This window comes from Alligator sinensis, unplaced genomic scaffold (assembly GCF_000455745.1).
Source record: "Alligator sinensis unplaced genomic scaffold, ASM45574v1 scaffold434_1, whole genome shotgun sequence".
NCBI classification, from domain to species: Eukaryota; Metazoa; Chordata; order Crocodylia; family Alligatoridae; genus Alligator; species Alligator sinensis.
In genome coordinates this window covers 442259-468785 of record NW_005841994.1, presented here as the reverse complement: position 1 = coordinate 468785, position 26527 = coordinate 442259, and the positions used below count along the sequence as shown (strand labels likewise).

The 26527-nt window shown below is 41.6% G+C and overlaps 1 protein-coding gene across 5 annotated transcripts in view; it reads left to right on the top strand.

The window, feature by feature from the left end:
* The window catches only part of RNF38 (ring finger protein 38), a 241010-nt gene extending 216042 nt beyond the window's left edge, over positions 1–24968 (top strand). The window contains exons 5-12 of one of the 5 annotated variants that reach the window (XR_001357845.2): positions 3382–3552; positions 6367–6528; positions 10241–10347; positions 13487–13571; positions 16349–16470; positions 16875–16985; positions 17555–17654; positions 17752–17767. Coding sequence is in view for 4 of the 5 variants with exons in the window: in XM_025201434.1 (XP_025057219.1) it covers positions 3382–3552; positions 6367–6528; positions 10241–10347; positions 13487–13571; positions 16349–16470; positions 21323–21521 (846 nt within the window). In the remaining variant the exon portion in view is untranslated. Of the gene's footprint in view, positions 1–3381; positions 3553–6366; positions 6529–10240; positions 10348–13486; positions 13572–16348; positions 16471–16874; positions 16986–17554; positions 17655–17751; positions 17856–21322 lie in introns of those variants that run through there. The other 4 variants (XM_025201432.1, XM_006021448.3, XM_025201434.1 and 1 more) reach the window with 4 other exon arrangements.
* Positions 24969–26527: the final 1559 nt, after the last annotated feature.

The window sequence follows — 26527 nt, the reverse complement described above, 5'->3', positions numbered from 1 at the left end:
CCCCGAGGCCCACACCCTCTAGCCTCTCCCCGTTGCCGATTGCAATCCAGACGTATCCCTATCCTAAGGACCCAATTGTCGAACCCACGGAGTCTTAACAGCTCCGGGGGACCTGGGAACCGAGTAACCCACGGAGATACAGCTGCTCCGTGAGAACGAATTATTGAACCCGCGGAGCCTAAACCACTCCGGGGTCAAGGAACCGAGTCTATCAGAGTCCTCCACCAAGAACTCAAGCGGAGCTGTGCCTGGAAAGCTGACCAGCCTACACCGCGACCACCTTGGGTGTAAGTAAATAATCTTTTCAATCAACCATTACGCCTCCGTGACTGATTCTAGCTCGAGCGTACCATACCGCGCCGCGGTTTTCTCCAACCCCGCGTGCCCGGGCTGCTGGCCACAGCCTGTGTGCACAAAGACGGGCCCGGCTCGCACATGGCGACCCAGATGGGATCGGGAGAGAACTCACACATGGCGACCCAGGCAGGATCGGGAGAGGGCTCGCACACTGTTTTGACAATAATTCTAGCTTTGTTACCCCCACTGGTATCCATATGCTTTTCAAAGCTTAAAGCTTCTGGAGATGGAGAAGAATTGAATGGTGCTTTATGGGATATTTATGTACACGGACAACAGAACATGAAGGACAGCATCAGCTCTGACGTTATCAGTTGCCAACTACTGTTTAGAAAGGCTCCATGGCAGGGGTGGGCAAAATGCGGCCCAGGGGCCGGATGTGGCCCGCCAAGCCATTCTATCCAGCCTGCGGGGCCCTTAAAAAATTTAGAAAATTTTAATACTAATCTGCCCTGGGCTGCCTGTCATGCGGCCCTCGATGGCTTGCCAAAACTCAGTAAGAGGCCCTCTGCCCAAAATAATTGCCTGCCCCTGCTCCATGGCCATGTAGCTAGGCACATGGCTATGTGGAGGCAATTCTTAGAATGAACAGAACCTACCATATTTTCTCAAATATAAGATGAGGGGTTTTTTTTCCAATCGGAATGAGGGGCAGAAGGCCCATTGTTTTATATTTGCATACCTGTCCCCCCTCCCCCTCTGCATTAAATACATTGCCTATCATTAAAGTGCTGCTTGAAGCAGCATGTACTCAGTCATGGAAACCAAATGTGAAGTTGATTGCAGCCCGTGCTAACTAAGCATACCCATAAAACACATGACCCATATTAGGCAAACATGCTGATGGGGACCCTTTTTTTTTTTTTGAGAGTGGCATCCTATGTGCAAGCTCCAGTCCTGAAAGCCTTGGAGTTCAGATGCCCCTAGTCTTGCTTGCTCCTAACCAAAAGGCCAAGGAGCAGCTAGGGGTAAAGCATAAAAGTAGTGTCCCACAGCCACAAAATTGATGGGGAACTTACCCCAAGGATAGGTTAGTGTAGCCTATCTAAATAAAACATGCTGATGGGGGAACCATTATTTATTTTACTTTATTTATTTCATAGATGCTAGGGTCAGAAGGGACCTCAATAGTTCATCGAGTCTGACTCCCTGCATAGGCAGGAAAGAGCGCTGGGTCTAGATGACCCCAGCTAGATGCATATCCGAAGCCCCCCGGGGTAGGGGAGAGCACCCCCTCCCTTGGGAGCCCATTCCAGACCCTGGCCACTCTAACTGTGAAGAAGTTCTTCCTAATGTCTAGTCTAAATCTGCTCTCTGCTAGCTTGTGGCCATTATTTCTTGCGCCTTGGTGAATAAACCCTCACCAATTCCCTTCTGTGCCCCCATGATGAACTTATAGGCAGCCACAAGGTCGCCTCTCAGCCTTCTCTTGAGGAGGCTGAAGAGGTCCAGGTGCCCCAGTCTCTCCTCATAGGGCTTGGCCTGCAAGCCCTTAACCATACGAGTGGCCCTTCTCCGGACCCTCTCCAGGTTATCCACATCCCTCTTGAAGTGCGGCGCCCAAAACTGCACGCAGTATTCCAACTGCGGTCTGACCAGTGCCCAATAAAGGGGAAGTATTGCCTCCTTGCATCTGTTTGTCATGCATCTGCCGATGCACGATAAAGTGCCATTAGCTTTTCTGATGGCTTTGTCACACTGCCAACTCATGTTCATCTTGTAGTCCACTAAGACTCCAAGATCCCTTTCCGCTTCCGTTCCACCAAGCAGGTCATTTTCTAGGCGGTAGGTATGCTGGACATTTTTCCTCCCTAGGTGCGGCACTTTGCATTTCTCCTTGTTGAATTCCGTTCTGTTGTTTTCCACCCATATGTCCAACCTGTCCAGGTCTGCTTGTAGTTGTTCCCTGCCCTCTGGTGTGTCCACTTCTCCCCACAGTTTTGTGTCATCCACAAACTTGGACAGAGTACACTTCACTCCCTTGTCCAAGTCACTGATGAAGATATTGAAGAGTATCGGTCCAAGGACCGAGCCCTGCGGGACCCCACTGCCCACACCCTTCCAGGTCGATACCGACCCATCCACCTCAACTCTGGGTGCGACCCTCTAGCCAGTTCGCCACCCACCGGACTGTGTAGTCATCCAAGTCACAGCCTCTTAACTTGTTTGCCAGTATGGGGTGGGATACCGTATTGAAGGCCTTCCTGAAGTCTAAGTATACGACATCAACCCCTACTCCTGCGTCCAGGCGTTTTGTAACCTGGTCATAAAAAGAGACTAGATTAGTCAGGCATGTGGCTTTAAATGTGGCTGTTCTCTAGCACCGAGTCTGGAAGTACTGCAATACCAAGCTAGAACCAGGAGGGTCAGAGTCGGCTCTGACACGCTCCCCTGGATGCCAGAAATGCTTGATCTTAAGACCTGTGCCAGAAGGGTAGGATATAGTACCCATTGTGCTCAGTCCCCCTAAGCACCAACTCTTTTTCACGTTGTGGTGAACTACTACATGAAATAATTTTCAACTTCCACAACTGAGTAGCACCTCTCTTTCCCATTTCCAGTGATTTCTGTTTTGTCACCAGCCTTTAAATGTCCAGCAAACATCCCAAAACTTCTGTGTAGCTGAGAGGCTCTGTTGCCTTGTGTTCAAGTAAATGCAGTGCTTCTTTAAGGAGTCCTTGCCAAATAAGTCTTGCCTGGTCCTGAAAAACGCTGGGCACACTGTTAATAGGTATTAAGGGTCATCTAAAGTGAAGGGCATATGGTACTTGGCAGCTTTGGTCTGTGATGATAAACCTCAGAAATGTGTTCCTTATGGGAAACGCTTCTTGCTACATGAAGGTCACATAAATGAATCTATGTTCAGTTTTTTATTGTTCTCAGGGTAGCAAATGGTGTATTTTTTTTTTAATGTTGTTGTCTTCTAATGAATAAAAACCTGTTACAGCAATATTCAGGTAAGATGCAAAATTGTAAATGCAGTGTCTCATTTTTATTTTTTTTAATTTTTTTTTTATTTTACAGATGCTTCAGGCATGCTCAGTCCAACACTTACCTGTACCATATGCAGCATTCCCGCCCCTTATTTCTAGTGACCCGTTTCTTTTGCATCCTCCTCACCTCTCCCCCCATCATCCTCCTCACCTGCCACCTCCAGGCCAGTTCGTTCCTTTCCAAACACAACAGTCACGGTCGGTATGTAACAGTTCTTATTTATTTAACTTCCCTAGAATTTTTGGTTCTGGATCAGCAAGTTAAATTGTCATCCTTCTGATGGCTCTCTGGTAGAGAAATTAGTGGGTTTGGCTCATGTGCAGTAATCTTAACAAGTTTCTGGTGCTATGACAAAGCTTTCTGAGCAAGTCCTTGGTCTGTAAAAGTCGTTGTTAAAAGAAATGACAGCATTAATCCTCATTTTTATTCTTTTAGGATATCCTCAACCATCTCCTTTTTAGCTTCTTCCACTCCTGTCAGTGCCTAGTAGATATTTGCTTTCTGACAGACTACCTGCTGTTCCTGGGAGCAGGAGAGACTCTTAGAAAAGCTAACCAGAGTCCAGCAGAAGGCTCAGGAAAACAATGACAGAGAGAGAGAAGAAATCATGGAATAATTTCCATTTCCCACTCTAGACATCTGTCTTTAAATGACAAATAATTTTATACCCACAACAGAGAAGAAAAATATAGTGAGTTTGGACTTAAAAAATGCCAGAGAACCTAATACACCTTAGAGGTGTTAGACATAGCTTGTTTTAAAAGGCTTTAAGAGCTCTGTGATAAGGAGCTCATACAGAAAACGGAGTGAGGCAACTATTTTTCATTCTGGACATAAAGAACAAGTGAGACTTCACAATTCCCACTCATTAGCTCTTACTACACCCACATTCTCTTATATATTTAATTGGCTGACAGTTTAGAAGATGCCAATTTTTGATTGGACAGATACAAAATGGCAGTCTTGGTATGACTAACAGATATTGCTTGGGTCTGTGGCTGCATCTTATTACACAAGCTTCTGGTGTGATTTCATTAAAATCAGGTGAAGGATGATGAACCCTCTCTGAGCCTCACACACACTCAAGGATATACCTTCACTGCCAAAATGTGCATTAATTTAAATTAAAATAGAAGAGAAGGCACAACCGCTTTGTTTATAACTTAAAAGTCTGAACCTAAACTTGATCTTCCCTGTTGACTTTAGCTCAAGTAGTAACCTCAGTTAAAAATCAAGCTGCTTTTTGCAGTGAAGGTATACCCTCAGAGTTAGTGATGTATATCAAAGAAATGCCTATACTTGTTCAGAAAACAGGAAGCAAAATTTCCTTGTCTGTTGCAAAGTGGCTTCCCCTATTTTTCCTATAGTGTGTGGAGATAGCCACCAGTAATCAACAAATAAATGGGCACTCGGTGAGTTTTTAACTTTAGGGATCTTAAACCAAGACCAAGATTGGCCTGATACTGGCATGGATCTTTCCCAATGAGATGACTGATATATTAAATTACAAGAGTGCTTTAAAATAACACATTTGGCTAAATCCTGGTCATGTAGGGTTTCTTTTAAGTTCCTTCTAAACCTATCTTTTGTTTCAGCCTCTCATCCTGCCTCCCTGCCTAGAAGTGATTGTAAAAGAAATTGACAGGAAAACTTAATTAATTCCCAACATGTCAGGGGGGAGTGGGGCGAGAAGAGTCTTCACTTTTCACTTTTTCAGTGCTAGTCCCTTTAATTTCTTGACTCTCTCTGGATGCCAACATTAAAGCATACTCCCATTTAGAGTTAACAATGCAAGTACTTTCTGAGAACAAGTGCAGCAAAAGATTATTCTGGGTCTAGTTTGGGATCTTTATTATGGGATTGATGCAATAGACAATGTTCTCACCAAGCCCATTGCCGGGTGCTTTGGTGATGCAGCTTATATGCTCCTTTTTACACTTAAAGGGAGGGTTGCAGTTCTCTATTCCAAGAAATGAAATCTCTTGTATAACAGCTACAGGCAGTCTTTACTTGGGCAGCTGTCTGAAGGGAGACTTTAAAAATGTTTTTTTCTGCAACTGATAAGACTGAGGTGATCTAAGGAAGCAAAACGCAGGGAAGCAGAAGCCTCACTAGTGTGTTCTTATACTTTTAGTGGATTAATGTCAAACAGGACCACAAGAAGCTGAGGGAGTTTCCTTCATTTTTCTTTCTTAAAAATGAGCTATCTAAGGCAGGGAGCAGAGTTGAAAGTACATAAAAGTGAACATAGGGAATGCATGCCTTTTGAAAATAGTGGGTGGGAACAATTTTGAAAATAACTATTGAATTGGTATACTTCCCCACCCCTATCCTTCCCCTTTAAAGGATTTAGCAGTTTAGACTGCTGCCTAGCATATGTAGGCAAGTGATTCAAAGATTATCTATTAAAGTACTCCATTATTGACTTAATTTTAAATATTACCTTGTGTACATAGCTGGCCTGTCTTGTTTACAGTATCAGAATGCCTCTCAGTCTTCCATGTATTTATCTTCCTTTCCTCATGGGGGAATTATGAAACATTATTATTCATACTTTACAGATGGAGCTAAGTTTGCCCAGTCTAAGGCCCAGATGCCCAAAGTACTTAGGCATGTAACAAAAACATTTGAGAACTTGAGCCAATGTGACTTACCCCAGGTGATGGAGCAGGGAGTTTAACCTGGGTCTTTTGTCCTAGGTTTGCATGCTTATCCTGAGCTTGTGTGTCCTATAAAATTATGAGCAGTAAAAAAACCCACAGCACCTGCTATGGTTTGATTGCAAATTTGGAATTCTGGCCATAACTAGCTGAGAAATGTTAAAGCATATGAGACCCTAATTTCTTTGTTTGCGTCTAAAGAAGCATTTGGTTTTCAGTAATGCTGATGACAGTAGCCAACTTGTGCTGCATTTTGTAAAAGTGTCAGCAATTCAGAACACAAAGTTAAAATTTCATTTCATTAGTGAAAAATTCCATCTGCGTTAAATACAGCAAACCCTGTATTTACTTTTAGCCACTTCAAAGGATAGAGAACGAAGTAGAGCTGCTTGGAGAACATCTTCCTGTAGGAGGTTTTACCTACCCTCCATCAGCACATCCGCCAACATTGCCTCCCTCAGCCCCTCTCCAATTCTTAACACATGACCCTTTACACCAGGAGGTGTCATTTGGAGTAGTAAGTATTGCTTTCTTACTTCCCACTTTCTTGTGCTGTGCTGAAGGTCTCCGTTTTGGTCCCCTGGCATTGGTTGTAAAATACAGTAAAAACACTTTATTGAAAACTCAGCTCTGAGTAGGAGAGATAAGTAGCCTGAGTAGGAGTAGCCTTATGTTACAGGCTGTCATTACATACTTTTTACATAAAATTTGTTTAATCTCGATTTTCTAACAAAGTCAAAGGTGCTTATTGGTGATGTTGGTGAATAAAGAGGTCATTAGCCATGTTAGGCAGAAGGTAAGGCAGAGATTCATTTACAAGTAGTACTTGATAAATGTCACTTCCAGAGAACCTGTAATGCCTGTTGCTTAGAAAAAGATTCTTTCTACATTTCAACACAGTTCACTACTGCAGCACAGAAACTTCATGACCACAGCTTGTTTTACATCCAGAATCCCTATTTTGAATGTTTTAACCAAGCTATGCTCCTTCGAGGGTTTGAAATAAAGGGACATAAGAGTTAAAATCACTTAATTCATGTTTTCTGGACTTTACATTGTATGCTGGATTTACACTTTGCTTTAAACAAGTTGGCTCTGATACTTGAAGGAGTCTGGCTGCAGCAGCATGGTATTCAGTGCAGGCTAACTTACTCTGCCAAGAAGCAACATAAAATAGCCTATGTGAAGCTCTCTTTTGCTGTGGCCAAGCCTGCTTCTCAAACCTGAGCTAACTATAATTTCTCTGCATTCCGTTGCAATCTGCAGTGTAGACATAGGGCCCTGACACATGCTATGTTTAAGATATGGTGCAATTGACACACTGACCATAAATGGTAACCTGGCCACATGCTGAGGCCAACTTATGGTGTAATAATACAGTAAACCAACAACAAAGATATTACACACACAACATGTTACATCATTGTTGCTCATTTGTATCCTATCTTAAAATAAACATGTGCCATGTTAGGTCTCACCCATGACACAGATCACCACCTTCAACTAAGCATAGAAATCTGGTAGGGGGTAACATCAGGGTTTGGGATACAGCTGTCCCCAGCCAATCAATGGGGATTGGGCTGGGGGGGGTAGCATGAAGTTCTGGACCTAAATCTGTCTGATCCTCAGAAGCAGATGGTGGGAGGGGGGTGCCTTTAGCCAAACATCAGGGTGCATCTCAATCTCAGGCTCACTGCACTCCACACCATTTAAAAAAAAAATTAGCATGCAGCTGGAAGCCCCAACTGCACACCCACTTTTAAGTTGCCTGGGTGCCTATGGAAGAAGCAGCTGGGGAGCTAGGAGCTCTGCTCCATAGCTGTAGGCACCACTTCATGATGTGAGGCATGGGTAGCAGGGGAGCCAGGAACTCCCAACTGCCCATACCCCGTATCATGGTCTTAATGCATGGGAACTTTAAAGAGCATTGCAATCTTCCACATTGGGGATTTTAAATCCTGTGCCTGGCTACTCTTGCCAGGCTGCCCAGCACAGAGAATTGGAGTTTCCAGTGTGGTTTAAAGTCCCCAGCAGCAGAAGCCCTTCAGCTCCCTCTCACATTGCCAGGAGCCCCTGATCCCCCTCTGCGCAGCGTCCGGGCCTGAGTTGCAGTACACAGGGGTTGGACAATTTGGATTGGGGATGCCCACACTGGACTGCGATCTCAAGTTGGACCTGGGGCTATCCCAGCTAAGACCAAATATCAGCTGATTTCCCCATCTTAATAGGCAGTATGAGAAAATTTTGTCCAGTGATACTGACAGTTAAGATATATGAAAACCTGAAGAGCTTCACAAGCACTGCAAACATAGGAAAATAAATTAATTTCCTGTGAGGAGGGTGGAGGGAATATGTCAAAGCTTGTAGGTTTGTGGTTGACAAGGTTCTTTGGGTAGATGTGATCTTTTTTATTAGAATAAATAAATAGTTGGAAAATTGTTCTTTGCAAGCTTTCAGGCACAAACGCCCTTCTTCTCGCATAGGGAGAGTCTGCTGGTGTTTTGTGTTCTCTCCTGGGTAGAATAGAAGCCAATGTGCAAAATGCAGGTCTGTGAAAATTTAAATGCATGGTAATGAGGATCAGAGGGAATGGGAGACTATAGGTGTAGGTGGGGAGAGGGGAAAGGGGAGTGTTGAACTGGTGATAGAAAGTAGGTGGTAAAATGCAGATGGGTTACCTGGGTTTATCAGATGGCAGGCAGGATATAATATGCCATAAATCCAATGTCTATATTTAGTCCATGATTTTTTGTATCCATTAGATTTATGAAGTGAAGTTCGTAGGCTCATCTGTTCTTCCCAGGAGAGCGCACAAAACACCAGCAGACTCTCCCTATGCCTGAAGAAGGGTGTTTGTGCCCAAAAGCTTGCAAAGAACAATTTTTCCAACTATTTAGTTGGTCTAATAAAAGATATATCTACCAAAGAACTGTGTCTGCCTATGTCCTTAGATCAACATGGCTACAACCAACAACCCTAAGGTTTGTGGTTTGTCGTAGTAGATTGTCTATGAAGCTCATGCCTCTGAACCAGTTAGTTCCTAAGGTGCCACCTTTTCCTACCTTCTGTTTGACTTCAGACTAACATTACTAACAGCTCATGTAAGGCATGTTTGGCTACCTAGGTATAATTAGTGTTGACAACCCTTCCCTTGCCTGAACAGTTACACTACATAAAGGTGTTTGACATCTCTAGTATAAAAACACCTGGCCCGTGAAGCTGGGTCATCCATCCTGCAGGGCTTCTCACTGCATCTGCCAGAGCCACTGTCAGCATGGTCAACACCCAATGGGGTTAATACAGCCACTACCAGAAGTAAGTTCTCTCTAGCCCCCATCTTTTCTGCCACTGAGTTTACCATTTTCAATTGCTGTTGGTGACTAAAACAGGCAGCAAGCAGTGATGGAGGTGAGTGGTGGCAGCGTTAACCCCTAGATGCTGGCAGGGGTTATGGCCCACAGCTGATTTATTTGACACCCCTGCCTTGTACCAATTAGCTTATTCTGGGGTAGTCTGTCCTATACAAGTTTGCCGGCTATGTTGGCAAAGACCAATAGTTAAGATGCAGCATATAATAACAGAAGGGGTGGTATAATTATATTAATGAAATATTGCACCACTTAAAAGGCATGCTGCTTCTAGTTTGGAATTTGTGGTTCCTCCATGTGCAGGAAGCTCTGGTTGCACACTCCCTTTGTGTTGGCTAGGTCCTTAAGGAGCATTTTTAAAGGTTTTGTGCAAGGTGCTTTTTGCATCATAGATGTTTCGCACAGAATGGCATGAGCTCTGTATATTATTGTTAGGAATTGTTTTTAAAGCTAAATTGTTTCAAGCAGCTACTTGATTTTTTTAAGATAATGCATCACTTTAAAAAAATCAGATTTCAACTCATTTTAAAAATAGTAATAGTAGTAGGCAACCATCAATCCTTCTGGATCAGGATGTATGCATGAGAGGTCACCAGGCCCTGCATCGTGTATGTCTAGGCAGGAGCATGAAGGAGTGGAGGCTGCCCAGACCTTCCACCCCCACCCCCCTTTAGATTATCGAGACAGAACCCAGAGGCCAGACTGAGTCCAGACACTTGGTGCCTTGATGACTGTAGTTACATGTGTATCTGGGAATCAAACCCAGGTCTCCCACATGGCAGACAATGAACCACAACAGCGGGTTAAAATAATACTAGTTTAACAATAAAATACTAAAGCTTATTTTCTTTCTCTTCATAGCCTTATCCGCCATTTATGCCTCGAAGACTTACTGGGCGCAGCAGGTATCGTTCCCAGCAGCCAATACCACCACATCCTTACCATCCCAGCCTATTACCATATGTGCTGTAAGTCCTCTGGGAAACCTTTTCTAACCTGTTAAATAACTTTTATGTACTTTTTTCTTTTCTTTTTTTTTTTTTTCAAATGACCCTTTCAAAGTAGATGTTAGTTTCTGCCATAAGTGTAGAAACTGTTCACTTGTAGGCATGGATGTACCAGTGTCTGTAAGTGATTTGCTTAAACATTTCCATGGTAAGGAATCTCATTCAGTTACAAATAACCTCATATTTTCCACACTTAGGGTTTGCCCAAGAGCAAAACATTTTTTCGAGAAGCAATAGAGTTAAAACAGCTTACATGCAATTCTATTTAAGTTTTTACTCCATCTTGACAGCGCTATTCAAAGCAGCCAGTAGTAGAAATGTGAAATTTGGTGGTGATGTAGTCACAGTTGGACATGAGACTTGTCCCTGTGGAATTCTTTTCAGAATTTGCCCATCTTGAACAGTAGACAGACAACTGTTCCCTGGCATACTCCTTTATTGGGTTACATTACTGAGATAAACTTAGTATGAAAACTTTAACTTCTATGCCCAGTCCTTATTCAGGAATAAGTAACTTTGCTCTGTTTGAAACAATTTATCAAAAACTAAAGGGAACATCCTGTGCTGTAACACTTGTTATTAGCTGAACTACTGATCCATTGTAGCCTTTGAAATTCTGTCATACACCCAGCCAACAGGTTCTCTAACCAGGTGAAAGGAGATGCTCAAGTTGAAGATTATCAGTGGCTTACTTGGAGTGGAGTTGAAAAGTGATGGTTGAAAAGCCCAATTCTGCCTGTGCATGTTTGGTGTGTGCTGCGTCTCCTTTCCAAATAAACATAAAATTCTCAAAAAAAGAAAGGTAAATATTTTCATCCCTCCCTGTGTCTTAAAGGAGGCATTGGAAAGGAACTACTGATCCACACACCTGCAGTGTCTGGCAGAGCACATTCTGCTGATCTAGATGACACTACAGTTAGACTTCAATCTGAGATCCACTGAACTTGCAGGAGTTTTGAATTTGCATTCTTGTCAAAACATGCCCAGATCTTGTGTCCCCCTGTCTTCTTGTCAGCTTCTCAGCATCTCAAACCATATACAATAAGACCAAATTCACAGTGCTGTAGAAATCTTAACTCATGATTTGCCTGATGCTTTGTGTTTCATTTTTAACTATAAAGATGAATCATCCTAATTTGGGGGGATTAAAGCTGCTGGTTTTAAAATTAAAAACCCCAAAATTATATGCCCGTAACTTGATCTCACTCCACAGATGCAGAAATCCCAAGTCTCCTCCCTGGGCCAGTTGCATGTAATATGTATTTATAGGCACATGTGAATGTGCAGTGGGATCTACTCTCCATGTGCAAATAGGTCCAGTTGCACACTTCATTATATGCATTTTATGTAGTAGCATTTCAAGGCTTTTGCATTTGGGAGCCAGGTCAAGCTTTCGGTTGCTCATCACTGTTCATTTTTTCTTTTTTCTATATAGAAAGCCAAACAAATATAAGACTCAGTCCTGTGGCTATGTATTTTAATTCTCAAGTTAACAATACAGTCAGGATGTAAGATTTCTTCAGTAATGTTGAGACATAACTAACAAATCAAAGAACTATACAGTATGGGCTAAATTCTGTTCTGCCCACTATAGTCTAACGCAGGAGTTGTCAATTGGGGGTACGCATAGCCCTGGAGGTACTTGGGAAGACCCCGAGGGGTACACAATGGAAGCACAGAGAAGTAGGGATATTTGGGAAGCACGCCACCACCTGCTGCTGTGGAAGTATGCTTCTCAAGTACCCCCACTTGCCTATGCCACCACCGCATCCCCCCTGGTGGTGGTAGGTGGCACGCGGCACCAGCACCCCCCCCCAATCAACCAGCTGCTGGGGGGACCCCCTCATCTGCTCATCCAGGGGGTACAGTCCAGGAGGGGTACCCACCAGAAGGGGTGCACTCCTTAAAAAAGGTTGAAAACCCCTGGTCTAATGGACCACTGCCAACAGTGTCTTGGAAATCTTCTTAGACTATGCAGATCTGTGTCAGTTAAGGTGGGGGGACTCTGGCCTGCAGTGCACAGGATGATCTGAAAACAAGTGAACTTACCCTTATTGTGCCTTTCTCTGTAAACTGGACATGTACTGAGAGGTGCCACAGAAGTGTGATTTCAAGAGAGATCTGACAATAGAAAAATTCAACGAGTGTCCCACAAAACAGGCTGGGCTAGTGACAGGGTGGGAGAAGGCTTGAGTAGTGCACATATGTACTTCTTTCTGAAAGGAAAATTGGAGAGACCTGGAATCTCCTACAGCTAACCTACGAGGCTCTTTTTTTCCCCTTTCCAAACATGGACGCATTCCTCCTTCCTGCTGGGGACTCTGGGTCATGTCTTCCAAGAGACCTCCTCTTCTGCATGGAGAAATGCTGTAGTTAGGATTGTTACTAGAAGGCTTTCCAAATAGCACAGTTTGAGCATCTGATCCATCCTAAATGAGAGGTATACTCAAGTAGGTGAAGCACTGTGTGGAGCATCCTGCAGTTTTTTCCAGTGACTAAATCAAAAAGCACAATGTTGGAAGCAAGCACTCCCTTTCCCTGCCTTTCCTTTTCTCCTCTCTCCTGTAGCACCTTCCCCTCCCCCACTGCCACCATCAGGGCATCATCCATTTCCCTGAGCCAGAGTCTAGCTTTTTCTTTTTCTGACCCTCTCCGATGCTTTCCCTTTGACAGCCCAGTAACGTAGTCTAAGCCGGAAAGTGCTTTCAGTCCTGCCTGCTCTGTGGCCTGGTAAGCAGAACTCTGCCCTGTGATGTGTAGTCAGTGGTTAGGTTCCCTTGAGGGGATGCCTGAGAACTGGGGTTTCCTATGTCTTGGGTCACCACTAGGCTACTGGACAAAAATGGGTGAAGGTGCTGCCATCAAGCATTACTGTTACTCAAGGTCAGGCCCTCTCTCATCTCTCCTAGTGACTCATAGCAAGTCAGGCTTAGTTGTTTAGCTAATTTAGATGTCTCAGGGCAGTAGAGGGCATTGGCACGTACAGTTGGTACGTACTAAAGGTCATGAGTGCAGAGCCACATGGAATGTGACTGTGCTGGAACAATGCTTTTGCTTTTCACAAGTAGTTAATTGTATCCCTGCTTTGCTCCCTCAACAGGTCAATGCTTCCAGTGCCCCCTGCAGTTGGACCTGCCTTCAGCTTTGAGCTGGATGTGGAAGATGGGGAGGTAGAAAACTACGAGGTTAGTTCATGAAATGCAAATGTACACATAGTGAACTGATCATCCTTTCCCTTAAATCTTTTTTTTGTGTTTAAATATATGTAATGCGTGTGGCAGTTAGAATCTAGAAATGCCTTTTTTCTCCCTGTTTTAGTATTGGATGTTAAAAACCAAGGTGCTTAGTAGCATTTTGTGTGCGTTTGTCCTTCAGAGTTCTCCAGTACTGGTAATCATTATGTTGCCCATCTTTCCATTCTAGCTGTTACTTTTCTCTTTTTATGTTTTATTTGATTTTTAAATATTTAAATAAAGCTAGCTCAAACAAGAGGACAAGTTCATGCTTTTTACATGCCTTACTATAGTGTTAGAGTTTCAGAATAACAGTGATGTCACAAGACACATTCAACTAAATGTGAAACAATGCAGTTCCATTAATCGTTTTTTATCTTAATTATAGGTGTATTTTTAGGGAAAAATATTTTTTAAAAATACTGAGAAAGTTACAAGTTAAAAATTGTAACCTTTACAATATTTAAGCTGGCAAAATACATTCATATTCCAGTGGTCTAGTTCATCCATTCTCCAATATAGACCATGATGAGAAAAGATGGGGGTAAGCCAGGGCTGTCTAGTTGGCAACCCATGGGCCACATGTGACATATGAGGAGTTAAGGTGCAGCCCCTGGGGCCTTGGGCTCTCACCCAGCTGCTACTCCCTATATCAGACTACTTACAGTCTCTAGGCTCCCCACTCTCTCTCCTCCAGCTGCAGCTTGTTGCCTTTGCCACAGGGGGTGTGGCAAAGCAGCAGCACAGGGAACTGAGGATGAGGCCAGGAGGTGGGGGAGGATTGGGGCTGTGTTGGGGGAGATCACGCCTGCATGGATCAGCTGGGGGCAAGGAGCATCAGCACAGTGCACCTGGTGGAGCCTTGGGGGCTTTGAAGTTGGACAGCCCTGAGGTAATCCATTGCAGTGGGTAACCTTGGGTGCTTTTATTAGCAAAGCAAATGCCTAAGTGAATTGGTAGCCACCTAGTACATGCTGGAGTCACTTCTGTTAGAGCATAGTTGCTTCACATGTGTGTTTTTAAATTGAGGGAATTTTTCTCTGGTCTTCTACCCCAGCCCCAACAGTGAGGTTACAGTTCCTTTCAGCCAGCAGAGGCAGACAGCACAATATTAAAGCTTTTCTCTTTCCTATTTTCACCTCCTATCCAGCAACCTTTCTGCCCTATAAATAGAACATGGCCACATGAATACTTTCAGTCTGGTCACTTCAGTCACTGTATACCGTGACCCTATCAAGGTGTTGAGTAGAAGCTATGTCTCCAACATGGCAGTGTGCAGTTGAGTTGGCCCTAGTAAGTAGGGTGAGCAACTTTCCTCCAGTTATTCATACTGTTATTTTAGTTTCCCTCATCCCACCGCTTCTCAAAGCAAAATATTTATTGTGCTGTGAATGTCTGCAGGAGCAATTAACAATTAAATCATGAAGGTTTAGATGTCATGAAGAGAACATTCTTACACAAGGTCCGTACCTATGATCAACCTATGAAAGCAGTATTTTCCAGGAGCCTGTTATTGTGGGAGAAGGGAGATGTAGATTCAAAATCCTTCTTGTCAAAATTTTTGACAGTGTTGCATAGAGAGAGAGTGACCTCTTATGTCAAAAAATATATTGCAGTTAGGGGTGCACCGATAGAGATTTTTTGGGTTGATATTGATAGCTGATTTTTAAGGAGGCATATCAGCCGATAACGATCCGATTTCCGACACGCAGCCCAGCAGCTTGAAGAGCAGTGTCTGGCTGATAAGCCTGTTGAAGGGGAAGGGGTGTGGGAGGTGCAGATCAAGGCCCCTGTGGCGAAGGAGTGGAGCTGGGGCAGGCGCTGCCTGGGCAGGGTGGGGTGCAGGACAGAGCCACGGTCTCTCCCAGTGGGGAGAGGTGGGGACTGCGGGAAGGGGGGGCAGTTTCTGCCACTGCGCGCATCCTGAGGGGGCATGTGCCCCCAGATCTGCGTGGGGCAAGGGCTGGCTGCCGCTGCAGGCTGGAGCCAGAGCTGCACTGGGTTCTTCCCAATGGGGGCTGGGCCAGGCTGCACTTGAGGCAGGCGGCAGCAGCACTGGGAGAAGCATTACAGGGGCAGGGCAGAAGATGCCCCAAAATTCGCCGTAGCCCCTGCAACTCCTCCCAGCGCCACCACCGTCTGCCCTGAGCACAGCCCAGCCCAGCCCCTGCCAGGAAGAGCCTGGCGCAGCCCTGGCTCCAGCCCACAATGACAGTCTGCCTTGCCCCACACAGAGCAGGGGGCACATGTCCCCTGTGCCCTCCCAGAGCTCGTGCAGTGGCTGGAACCCCCACCACCACCACCTCCCCACACACCACCCCAGACAAGCCGCAGCTCCATCCCATGCCAAGGCCCAGCGGGGCAGCCCCTGCCCCAGCCCCACTGCCTCCCTCACCACAGTGGCCTTGATATATGCCCCCCATTCCCCTTCCCTCCCCTTCCACTACAACAGACTTACCAGCTGGACACAGCTCTCCACACTGCTGGGCTATGCTCCTCGCCACCTATGTGCTGCACTGTTGCTGCGCACGTGCACAGGGCATGTATTGGTCACATTATCAGCCACATCAGGCAAAAAAAAGCTAATTTCCAATGCAGCCAATTTTTCTTTATATCGGTGTTGATCCAATATTGAACCGATGTATCAGTGCACCTCTAATTGCAGTCCTTCTAGAGCTGGAGCTGCTCACTTGACCAGCATGTTTACAAAGGAAAAACTTGTTCTGCAGGCACTGCTGAATTTGGCAGAACGTTTGGGAGAGGCCAAACCACGAGGACTAACAAAAGCAGACATTGAACAGCTTCCATCCTACAGGTTCAATCCAAACAACCACCAGTCAGAACAGACTTTGTGAGTACATTATTCTTGCCTCTTGATTTCATATCCATCATGTGGACTTCTTGATCCCTCTAGATTGGAGTGTGAAGTAGCCATATACTGTGTAATACATGAGAGCTCTAAATGCAAGTCAGAATGTTTCTCTGTTAAATTAATTTGAAGCCCAAAATGCCATCTTCAAAAGCTTTGGAATGTAGGGATGCATTAAGTTTTAAATTTGATTAATCTACATTTGAAATAAAAATTAAAATTTATCGGTCATTTGTTCAGTGTGCTGCATCTTAGAGGGGCATCCTCAACTTGAAATTTAGCCTGTGTTAAATGTGTATTCTGGTACAGCCCCTGAAAACCTTTTTCACTTTTTATGGTTTTACAATTATATTGTATTACATTTAGAATTTATTTCTCTATTTCAGTTTGAAAGACCCACACAAAAAGGAGCAGTTATAGCTACAATACACTTAAGTGTGGTCAAATTCAGAGCCAAAAGCTAAAAGAGATTTCTTTGATCTTCCATCTTCCTGATGGTCAGTGTTTTTCATAACAACAGTAGAAAGAGATTTTATGGTAGAAATGTGTTTTTTAAAAAGGAAAAGTTGATGGTGTCCATCTAGTAAGGAATGCAATAAGAAAACATATAACTGAACAGAAAAATAACTTAAACTATTTTGAGGAAAAAATGACAACTCAAAATTTAAATTATGCATATTGATAGGAAACATTATCCTGATATTAAAACAGAATGAAACGTTTGGAAGGTGTTTGCAGTTACCATATTCTTCAGCAGTTAACTGCTAACTTAAGTATTACAAATTAGTGTAATAAAATCCTATTTGTGCTGTTGGTGAGGGTGGTGAAGTCACCGTGAGTGTGAGTATTAACTCTGGCCTCCACTGGGATTTGAAACCAGAGTAAAGGCCATGAGAGCAGTTCTGGTATACACTGGAATAACCTGTCTTTTCTAAAGGTTTATTCCCATGCAGCTCCCTCACTGCTGCTACATCAGTACTCCATTGCAGACATACATAGTAAGTTATGCAATACCAATTTGTACTGAAATAGCAAATATCTTTTAAACTCTGCAATCTTTTTCTAGGTGTGTAGTGTGCATGTGTGATTTTGAGTCAAGGCAGCTACTTAGAGTCTTACCCTGTAACCACGAGTTCCATGCCAAGTGCGTCGATAAATGGCTTAAGGTAAAAAAAAAATCTACTTCAGAGAGACTATATAATGACTTGGTTTGTAGTATTTATTTTTCATTGCATTTCATCTCGTATTTTTCCTTTTATGTAGGATAGGAAAACCCACAGACTGAAAATGCTGTTTCCTTTACGCTATAGCAATATTTTCTAACAGCTAATGAAAGAAGAGTCTTTCCATCTCTTATCAAAACTAAGGTTATATAAAAATTAATATAAAGAGAATGATCTTGACTGACAAAATTGATTTTCATTTCTACATTACGGTGCCCATGTGGATGTAATTTTATATTAAAATAGGGTTTGGAGGTGGTGGGATAAATATAAGTACTGAGAGGTATCTGAAAGGAAGAAAACATTTAAAGCTTAAGCTACTGAAAGCCTTCTAGCTCATTCCATAAATCTGAGTTGTGGGAGCAAGACAAAAAAATATAAATGATTAACTTCTCCCGCAAAATTTTGGGTTTACATACGAAAGCAAGAGAGAGTTGTTTCAGAATAATTTAAATAAAACATTAGGAAGGGAAATGCATTAGATCAGAGAGGGTGCTCCTCTATAGAAAGTGAAAAGTACAAGAGTACAATTAGCCAGATCAGCTTTTCTCAACCCATGGGTTGCGACCCAAAAACGGGTTGCAAGAATATATGCAAGGGTCACGAACAAACTTATAAAATGGATCAACAAACTTTTAAAATGGATTCTCCTTTAAAGGAGGAAAACATGGGAAACTGGCTTTTCCCTGGTAGGCTGGCAAAGTTCCAGCCTACAAGGGGCTGCTTGGTACCGCCCTGCCCTACCCCCCACCCCACACATTGTGAGGCTGGGGCGAGATGCACTAGGTCAGGACTGGCCATTGATGTTTACAGATGGGTCCTAGTACAAAAAAGGTTGAGAACAACCGATCTAGATAATGCATCAGGAAAGCTCTGTTAGCTGCATTTCCAGACTTGGTGCCAGCAAGTATTGATTTCCATCTTCTCACATTTGTTCAGCATCTTATTCAATTCAGATTTGTTTTAGTTGCTATATATGCTGCCCCAAAATGTGTTTTGGGTTACAGCAGTCCTGAAATAAAACAGGTATATGTAAGAATCACTAGAGAATAATACTGCTACGCACATTGTTTTTCTTTCAGGATGCATCATATTAATAACTATGGTCAGGTGTCTAAACCATCCTGTTGCTTTGCTAGCAGCTGTTTTCTGATGGAGTATAGAAAGTACCACATGGATAGGTTTCCTGAGGCCAAGAGAATAGCTGCCTTACGTTTAGAGTACCAGTTATACTAGACAGTAACACTGTTGATCAATGAAGTAAATGAAATACTGAACAAATATACATGAATAATAGTACCTGGATTTATAGGATGGAGGGTTGAAACTAAATTTGGGGTCATGCTTAACCTCTCACATGTTAAAGCTTCTGCAGCACCAAAGATCATTGGAAATGTTTTCATGATTTTTTTCAAATTTCAGTGGAAGTCACTTGCATAAAATAAATAGTCTGCAAAATTCTGAACACACAAAGTAATGTATAAGAACTACTCTTTTTTTAGTGTCAAACTGAGGAAAATGCAAATAATAGTCTCAGCAGTTAACTCAAAGCATTTAACATGGTTTATAAGGACTGAAGAACTTGATTAGCGGTAAAGATAAGTGAACACAGGAATCTCTCTCTCAGGAATTACTTGCCGGGGGAGGCTGGGAGTAGTTTCTTCTCTTCGTGGTTGTAAAGAAGCACCTGAAAATGTAACCTGTGTTCTACTAGAAGGCATGGAAACCAGAAGGCAGAGAAAGAGAATCCAAATGTTTGTTTGTTTTTAAAGTCTCATGATTGCTAGGCCCAAGCTCTTTGGATTGGCAAAATTGTAAATAATTATATCTACAAGTAAATACAAGTCTGGTCCTGTTTTGGTTCTGCTGATACTATTGGAGCCCTACAAGGGTTGTTCTAGGGCAATCTGTCGCTGAAATGCCAGAGATATATCTTAGAACCTCTAAAGTAGAACATTTTAATAAATTGTATTTAAAAGAACAAATATTGGCTATAAAGTTTCTACAGAACAGTTTCAGCGCTAGTTCATCAAGCAGTTGCATGTGCTTATTGCAAAATGCTTGCCCCAAGTAACAGCTAGTTAAGTCAAGTTTCCACTCCTTATGCACATCTGATTTGCACCAAAGTTATATGTGAAAATTCATAAAAGGGAGTGAAATTGATAAAATACATCAGAATACAATTTGGTTAATTACTTTGTTATGGAAAATGATCCTAAAAAAACAGCTGTGCTGTTAAAACTTACAAAGCTATTCATATACCATTCATTTGATTTACCCTGATATTAAGATGTTAATTATGGTTTGTTTATCCTGTATTTTGGCTTTTTCTGCAGCTTGCTTTTAGTGAGCTACAGTATATTAATACTGCCACTAGATACAATATTTAACAGTACAAATGACAAACTGCAAAATAATCAGAGGGTGACCTCTGACTTTGTTTTAACCAGTCTAATTTAGGAAAATCTTTATTTATTTTTAAACAAGTTTAACTGAATTATATTTAAATAAGATGCAAAACTGTTAAGGAGAGAATTCCTTCAAATAATTGTGAAACCCTTAAGAAGTGCACTTTAGAATTTGGTTGCAGAACTGAGTCTTATTCATCTCTCCCCCTAAAATTTTTATGATGCTGATGCAAGAAATTACAGTGCAACTGAGACAGAGATACATGTGTACATTCCTTTTGGCTTGCACTAATAAAAAACATTTCCATAAACTTAGCCACCTTGGAATATAAACACAGGTAGTCCAGCATCTCACTAATTGTGAAAACTTTTACTTGATTGATACTTACATATGTCTACTATAGTTCAAATTGCAGAATGATTTAGAGGGTTAATTTTTAATTTCCCCCCTCCCCCTTTTTAGGAATATTTTTACTTTGTTACCAGTGGATTGTAATTCTAAATACTGGCTTCATTTTAAGTGTTCTTTTATTTTTAGTGTCTTCTTTAAAGTGTCAGAAATGTAAAGTTTGGTCTTTGTCTTTGTGGGAAGGAATTTAAATGGGAACTAGTATAAAATAAATAAAAACCCTACAGTTCTGGATAGTCTGACTAAAATCCCTTTTCTTTCCAGTTGTTCAGCTTTCAGTGTCTTTGGGTGGCATATTTTTACCAGTGATGTCTTCCATGCATGTTTCTGCTGCATAGCAATGGCAGTCAGGAGTTCAGAGAGTTGTGATCCCTCACTGATGTAGCTGTGCTGGCAGAAGCTTTTAGTACAGACATAACTACGCTGGCAAACAGCACTTTTCCTGACACAGCTGGTTTTGCTGGTGAGGCAGAGCTGCACCCGCACTGGGAACCCTAGGTCATGTAGTATGCACACTTTCATTGTGCAGGCAGGCCCAATGTTACATTTTCCAGAGCCTTTTAGGACAGGTAAAACCTAAAAGACTAATGCAAAAATAAATAATAAATAAAGGCAGACTTTTTCCAGGCCACTTTCACACGCTTTAAAGCAGCAAAATGGGTACAAGCCTAATTGATCCTCCACTTTGCCTGTGCCTATTCGGTACTCTGGGGTCTGGAGGACAGAGGTCTTATTTTGGCTTACCAGGTATCATGGCCAGCACAATTAAATCTTGTTTTACTTCTGTCTTACAGGCAAATCGTACATGCCCAATTTGCAGAGCTGATGCTTCAGAAGTGCATCGTGATTCAGAATGACCAATCTAAGAGCACAATTCTAGTTTGGGTGTTCCTAGTCACATGTATATACGAACTATCCATTGAACTTACCTGTGTGGCTTCCAGCCTTCCCTTTACACAAAAGGGTCAATGGACCTTTCTTTGCACTGTGTGATTTAATCAATTATAAAGCTTATAATTAGTCTTCACAATTATGGGATTGTTATACTAACCGTGTGATTGGAACTCCAAAGATTTTTTTTTTTCTTTAGCTTAATTTTGTGTGTGCACTAACATTCCCTGGGTTTTGTGTGATCATTCCGAGTGTTGCTGCGAGATTACAGTGGACGTGATCTTTTAGCATGTGCTTTTATAAAAGTGGTAGCTCCAAACAATATAGCAATCTACCTTATATAGAGCCTTCAGATACTGTGAGTGGGAATGATCGGTGTGAATGGGTGTGTGCGAGAGCCTGTGTGAAGGTGTGCTAGCGAGGAGGTGCGCGTGTGTGAGAGAACTTATATACCAGCATGTACTGAGAACGTATGTGTGTAGTATTAATTATGCTGCAATGTATAATCTTGTGTGTTATTTAAACAGTACTAGTACTGTACACTGGTTTCTTTCCTTGTGTTTGCAGTTGCACACTGAATGCTAAGGGTGCAGCAATTATAGGCATTTAATATTTCCTCCCCCAATGTACTTAATGGTATGAAAAGGCCTTTTTACTTTTTATTCAGACAGCTGTTCTGCTTCCCCTTCATTGGAGATTTTAAGTGTACTACTAAAGAGTTTATTGATTTGCTCAATACACGATAGCCTTGTTTTTAGCATATGTTATAAAATCCAAATTTTAAAATTGCCAATTTACTACTTATTTTATCAATAAAGTTGCAATATCGCACAAAATCAGTTAGCAATACTAACATTTTCAATCGGTAATTTGAATGTTGATGCGTTCCTGTTCTCCTTTTTAATTGTTCTAGCCAGTTTTAGTTACGTGCGACTGATTTCAGATTAGTTTTTGAGTTTTGAGGATGCTGAAGTACCATATTACTCGTCCTAAATGGAAGTTGAAAGGACCTTGCGATGCGAGTCTTGTGCAACAGCTCTTCACGTTGCTGACCATTGTACTACTTGAGTACGGAATCATTTAGCTTATAAACATCGGCTTTAAAATCACTTGCATTCTTTGTCATTCACAAGGGAGTTTGTATACAATTAAAAAACTTGTAAGAGGTTACAATTTTATTCCTGCAACTTTGTGAACAAAATAAAATTTTTAGCATTTTCTCAGAGAAGGAGAACTTCTGACTTTTTTTGTTGCATCACCAAAAGGTTTTTTCATTTGTTGCCTGGTTCAAATGATGAAGGATGCTGCTTCTGCCCTTCCCTCTGTCATGATGGGTTTTTGCATAAAAAAAGAAACTCCCTTGATTTTAATATTAGTCTCCAGAGTGCTCACTACCAGAGTGAATGTTGGTACACAATCAAAACAAATTATGTGAAACAGGCGTTAACTTCCATTCAACTGCCCTATGAATAATGCTATGAGCCATGCTGTTGAAAAATTGGCTTCACTTAACACTTCAGAGTTAAAGGTCTCTAAAATTTGTTTCATTGAAATAATTAGGTTGACATGTACCATAGCTTTCAAGATGTGTAACTTTTTTGCGTCATGATGCTTTCTCTTAAATATACTTCGGTTGCAATAGCACAAGTGGCACAACTAGCAATATTGCTGTAACTTGCTGCTAGTCTCAGCTTTAAGTTTTTATTCTGTCACGTCTGATACTTTTTTTTATGCTGCTATGCTTTAGTATCCAGCTGTATTTTCAGACAGTGTTATATGTTCTCCATGCTGCTTGCACTTCATGAAGGCTCTACAGACCAAGCTCAGTGTGTAGTTCTGTTTAAAAACAAAAAAAAAAAAGTACAAGCACAATTTTGTCCATGTTTCCAGATGCTGTTGCCTCTGTTTAGTTACAGAAGCTGAATGCAAAACTTGGCAGTCTGTCCAAACCCATCAGTACTTAAGAACACTAAATCAAAATGATCGCAAAGCATAAGGTTACAACTTTCCCCTGATGTGTTACAGAATGGAATAGCCACAATGACATGACACCAAACTGGTTAAATAATATATAGTAAACTTTTTATTTTTTTAATAAATGAAATCACGTGTTTAAAAAAAAACAAAACTGTAAGCCACATATGTCTTATAATACTTAGGGTCTTTTATATAGCTGCAAAAAAAATTTCTACCTGTACAGATTTAACCATAACAAACACTACTATAGTCAGTATTCACTTTGAACAAAGCATGGAAATAAGGCACTTTTTGTAAGCTAGATAGAAATACATAATTACCAAGGCACATCTTACAAATATGGAGGTAAAGCCGTCCCCTTTGCTGAATTGGAGCAGTCTTTGTGTGTGGTGTCCCTTTTTCCAGGTAAAGTTCTGAGAGGCAGTTGGAGATTGAGGAGGCAGTAGGGTCTAATTTGGTAAAATACTGAATTTAATTGTTGCACTCTTGTGGCTGATCTCTTCTGGAATGTTTCTTTGTTTGCATGGGACTCTTGCAGATGTGTGCAGACTTGCTTCCTGTGGTTAGTGTGTAAGAACAGCGCACATGCATGTGTTCTGAATCAGCTCGGTCTGGCTACAGCTGATATTTTTCCTGTTGTGGCCCTCAAAAGAGGAAGAGAAGGGGATTCATGCTCAGCTGTTAACTGCCATGTTATGCACATTTTGTGTCTTAATTCCACAGCCTGCAGTGGTGCCTGGCAGCACCAGAATCCAGTAAGATATTTATGTTGGTTGCCTTCTCCCCATATTCCCAACTCCCCCTAAAAACAATAAACTCTTGGCTTTACCATATTGGCACTGCTGTGTTTATTTTGCATGAGCAGTCATCTTAATTTTTTTTTCTGTTTTAAATGGATGTCAAAGCCTACATATATCTCCCAAGCTTTGTCTCAGTTTTTGGTTTTATTTACAGAATTTTTTTTGTGCAAAGTAAACTTTTTGTTGTATACTGTTTTATATGGTCTCTTGAATGTGATTTCTCAGCTTTAACATTTACAACTTGTAGTATTTGGAGTGAGATGCACCAATCTAGGTTTTTGGGGTTATTTCATTTCATTTTACTTACTAAAAATATTTTTGAGTTATCTTTAGGCCTTAATACAAGAGCTGGATTTTTTGTTCTTTTTTTGTGTTCAGTTTTGGGGAGGGTTGTTTAGGGTTGTGGTTTTTTGTTTTGGTTTGGTTTGCTTTTTTGTTTTTTCCCTTTGGTATATTCAGTTACCTCATTTTTCTATTTTTGTTTCAGATTTTGCAATTGATTATGAAAGCTTATGGGTTTTGTTGGAATCATATTTTTGTCAAGTGTTTTCTTTAAATCATACTCCTGTATCATTTTAACATGTAGTTTTAAGTGTATTATAAATATCTGTAACCAAATCATTTGAAGGCTTGATAAATTTTTAACAAAATTTGTACATTTTTTATGAGATTACTAGTAATGCTTTACTAAGTAGTGCAATGAGTTTTTATTTTTAATCCCTGTGCCCAATTTTGGAGTTGAGAGAGTTGTTCAGTAATAAATGTATGATGTACACTTATACAATTTTGTCTTGCCTTTTATTTTTCACCTTGGTGTTCTTGTTTTGTTCTTAATATTCATATTTTTCAGTTTTATTACACATTGGAATTGTTTTACCTCACTAATTCTGATATGTAAAGCAAGACTTTTTTCTTTTCAAACACTGTTTTGTTAACAAATCTGCTTTTAGAAATTCTGAGATGAACATGAAGCTGCAGCTTATACATTTTAAAAACTATCAAAAGCATTTTCTTAAGGCAGTATTTTCCTATCACAGTCAATAAATATGCAGACAGTTACTATTTTGTGATCTTTCTGCATTGACCAAGGGATCAGTTTCCTGAAGATTGTACTTCGACTTAAATTGCAAGGAAAATATGAAACACTGAAAATGTTGCTGTATTGAAAAACATTGTGCACTTGCTATAGCATGTTTCAGCTGAAGATGTTTAGTGCTTTCAGATTAGGCCTTGCAATACCCTAGCAAGATGCATAAATATTTCCCCTGGAGTTGAGGAGGAAACTGCAGTAGACTTTGACTTGCTGATAGTCACTGAATTCTACAGAATGATCTTGTGTGGCAGGATCATGTATAGATCCCAGATCATCTCTACCTGTGCTTTTTGTGACAAAGTCATGTATGCCAAGACTTAACAAATTACCTGCCTTTTTAAATGGTTTTCATTTAGTATGCAACAGTTAATTGTTTCAACTAGCTAAAGTTCTCTAGGTACATAATATTTAAAGATGCAGTAGTCTGCCCTGAGTATAATTTTAGCAAAGATCTTGATTATATCTTTGGCTTTGTAGTATCAGTTATAACTAACAAATGGAATAACCATTTCTTAGTTTGATAATAATAATAATAATAACCAATAAATGGAATTGTTCCTTAATGCAGTACATACCCAGTTTTTACAGCATAGTAAATAGTTTAACCTTGCAGCAGTAAAGTATAAGTGTAACATGCTAACAATATTTTGCATTTGTGTAGCCCAAGACACCAATATTTGCTTCAGGGCAAGGCCCATGGCAGATGTTAACATGAACATTTGATTGAGAGAGAACATATATTTTCTTAGGTTCCAAAATATTGTGCACCCTGCTATGCATGATCCCAATTGTGACTGTGGGTGCAGGGAACCAGTTCACTGATACCAGGCTGCACTGAGTGCCTTTCAATGTGACAAAAGGGCAGCCCCTGACTTGGGTTGCCTTCCAGGATTGGGCACAGGGTGACTCTCTTCGATCCCAGAGCTACCCCATCCCCTATCCCAATGATAAGGTGACCATTGGTGTAGCAGACTTAGGGATCCAACCCTAGCATCCAGTGCACCCTGGCAGTCAGACTTGCCTGCTGTACTCTCCATCCTGCCAAACCTGTCTCTTTCCTGGCCACTCACATGGTCAGGCAGCAGTGGGTCAGGTCCTACGATGATAGACTAAAGGGTTTGAATCTATCTAACCTCCACAAGAGCAGACTGAGAGGGGATCTGGTGGCCGTCTATAAACTCACCAGGGGGGACCAGTGGAAAAAAGGCGAGGCTCTGTTCCCCTGGGCACCACCTGGG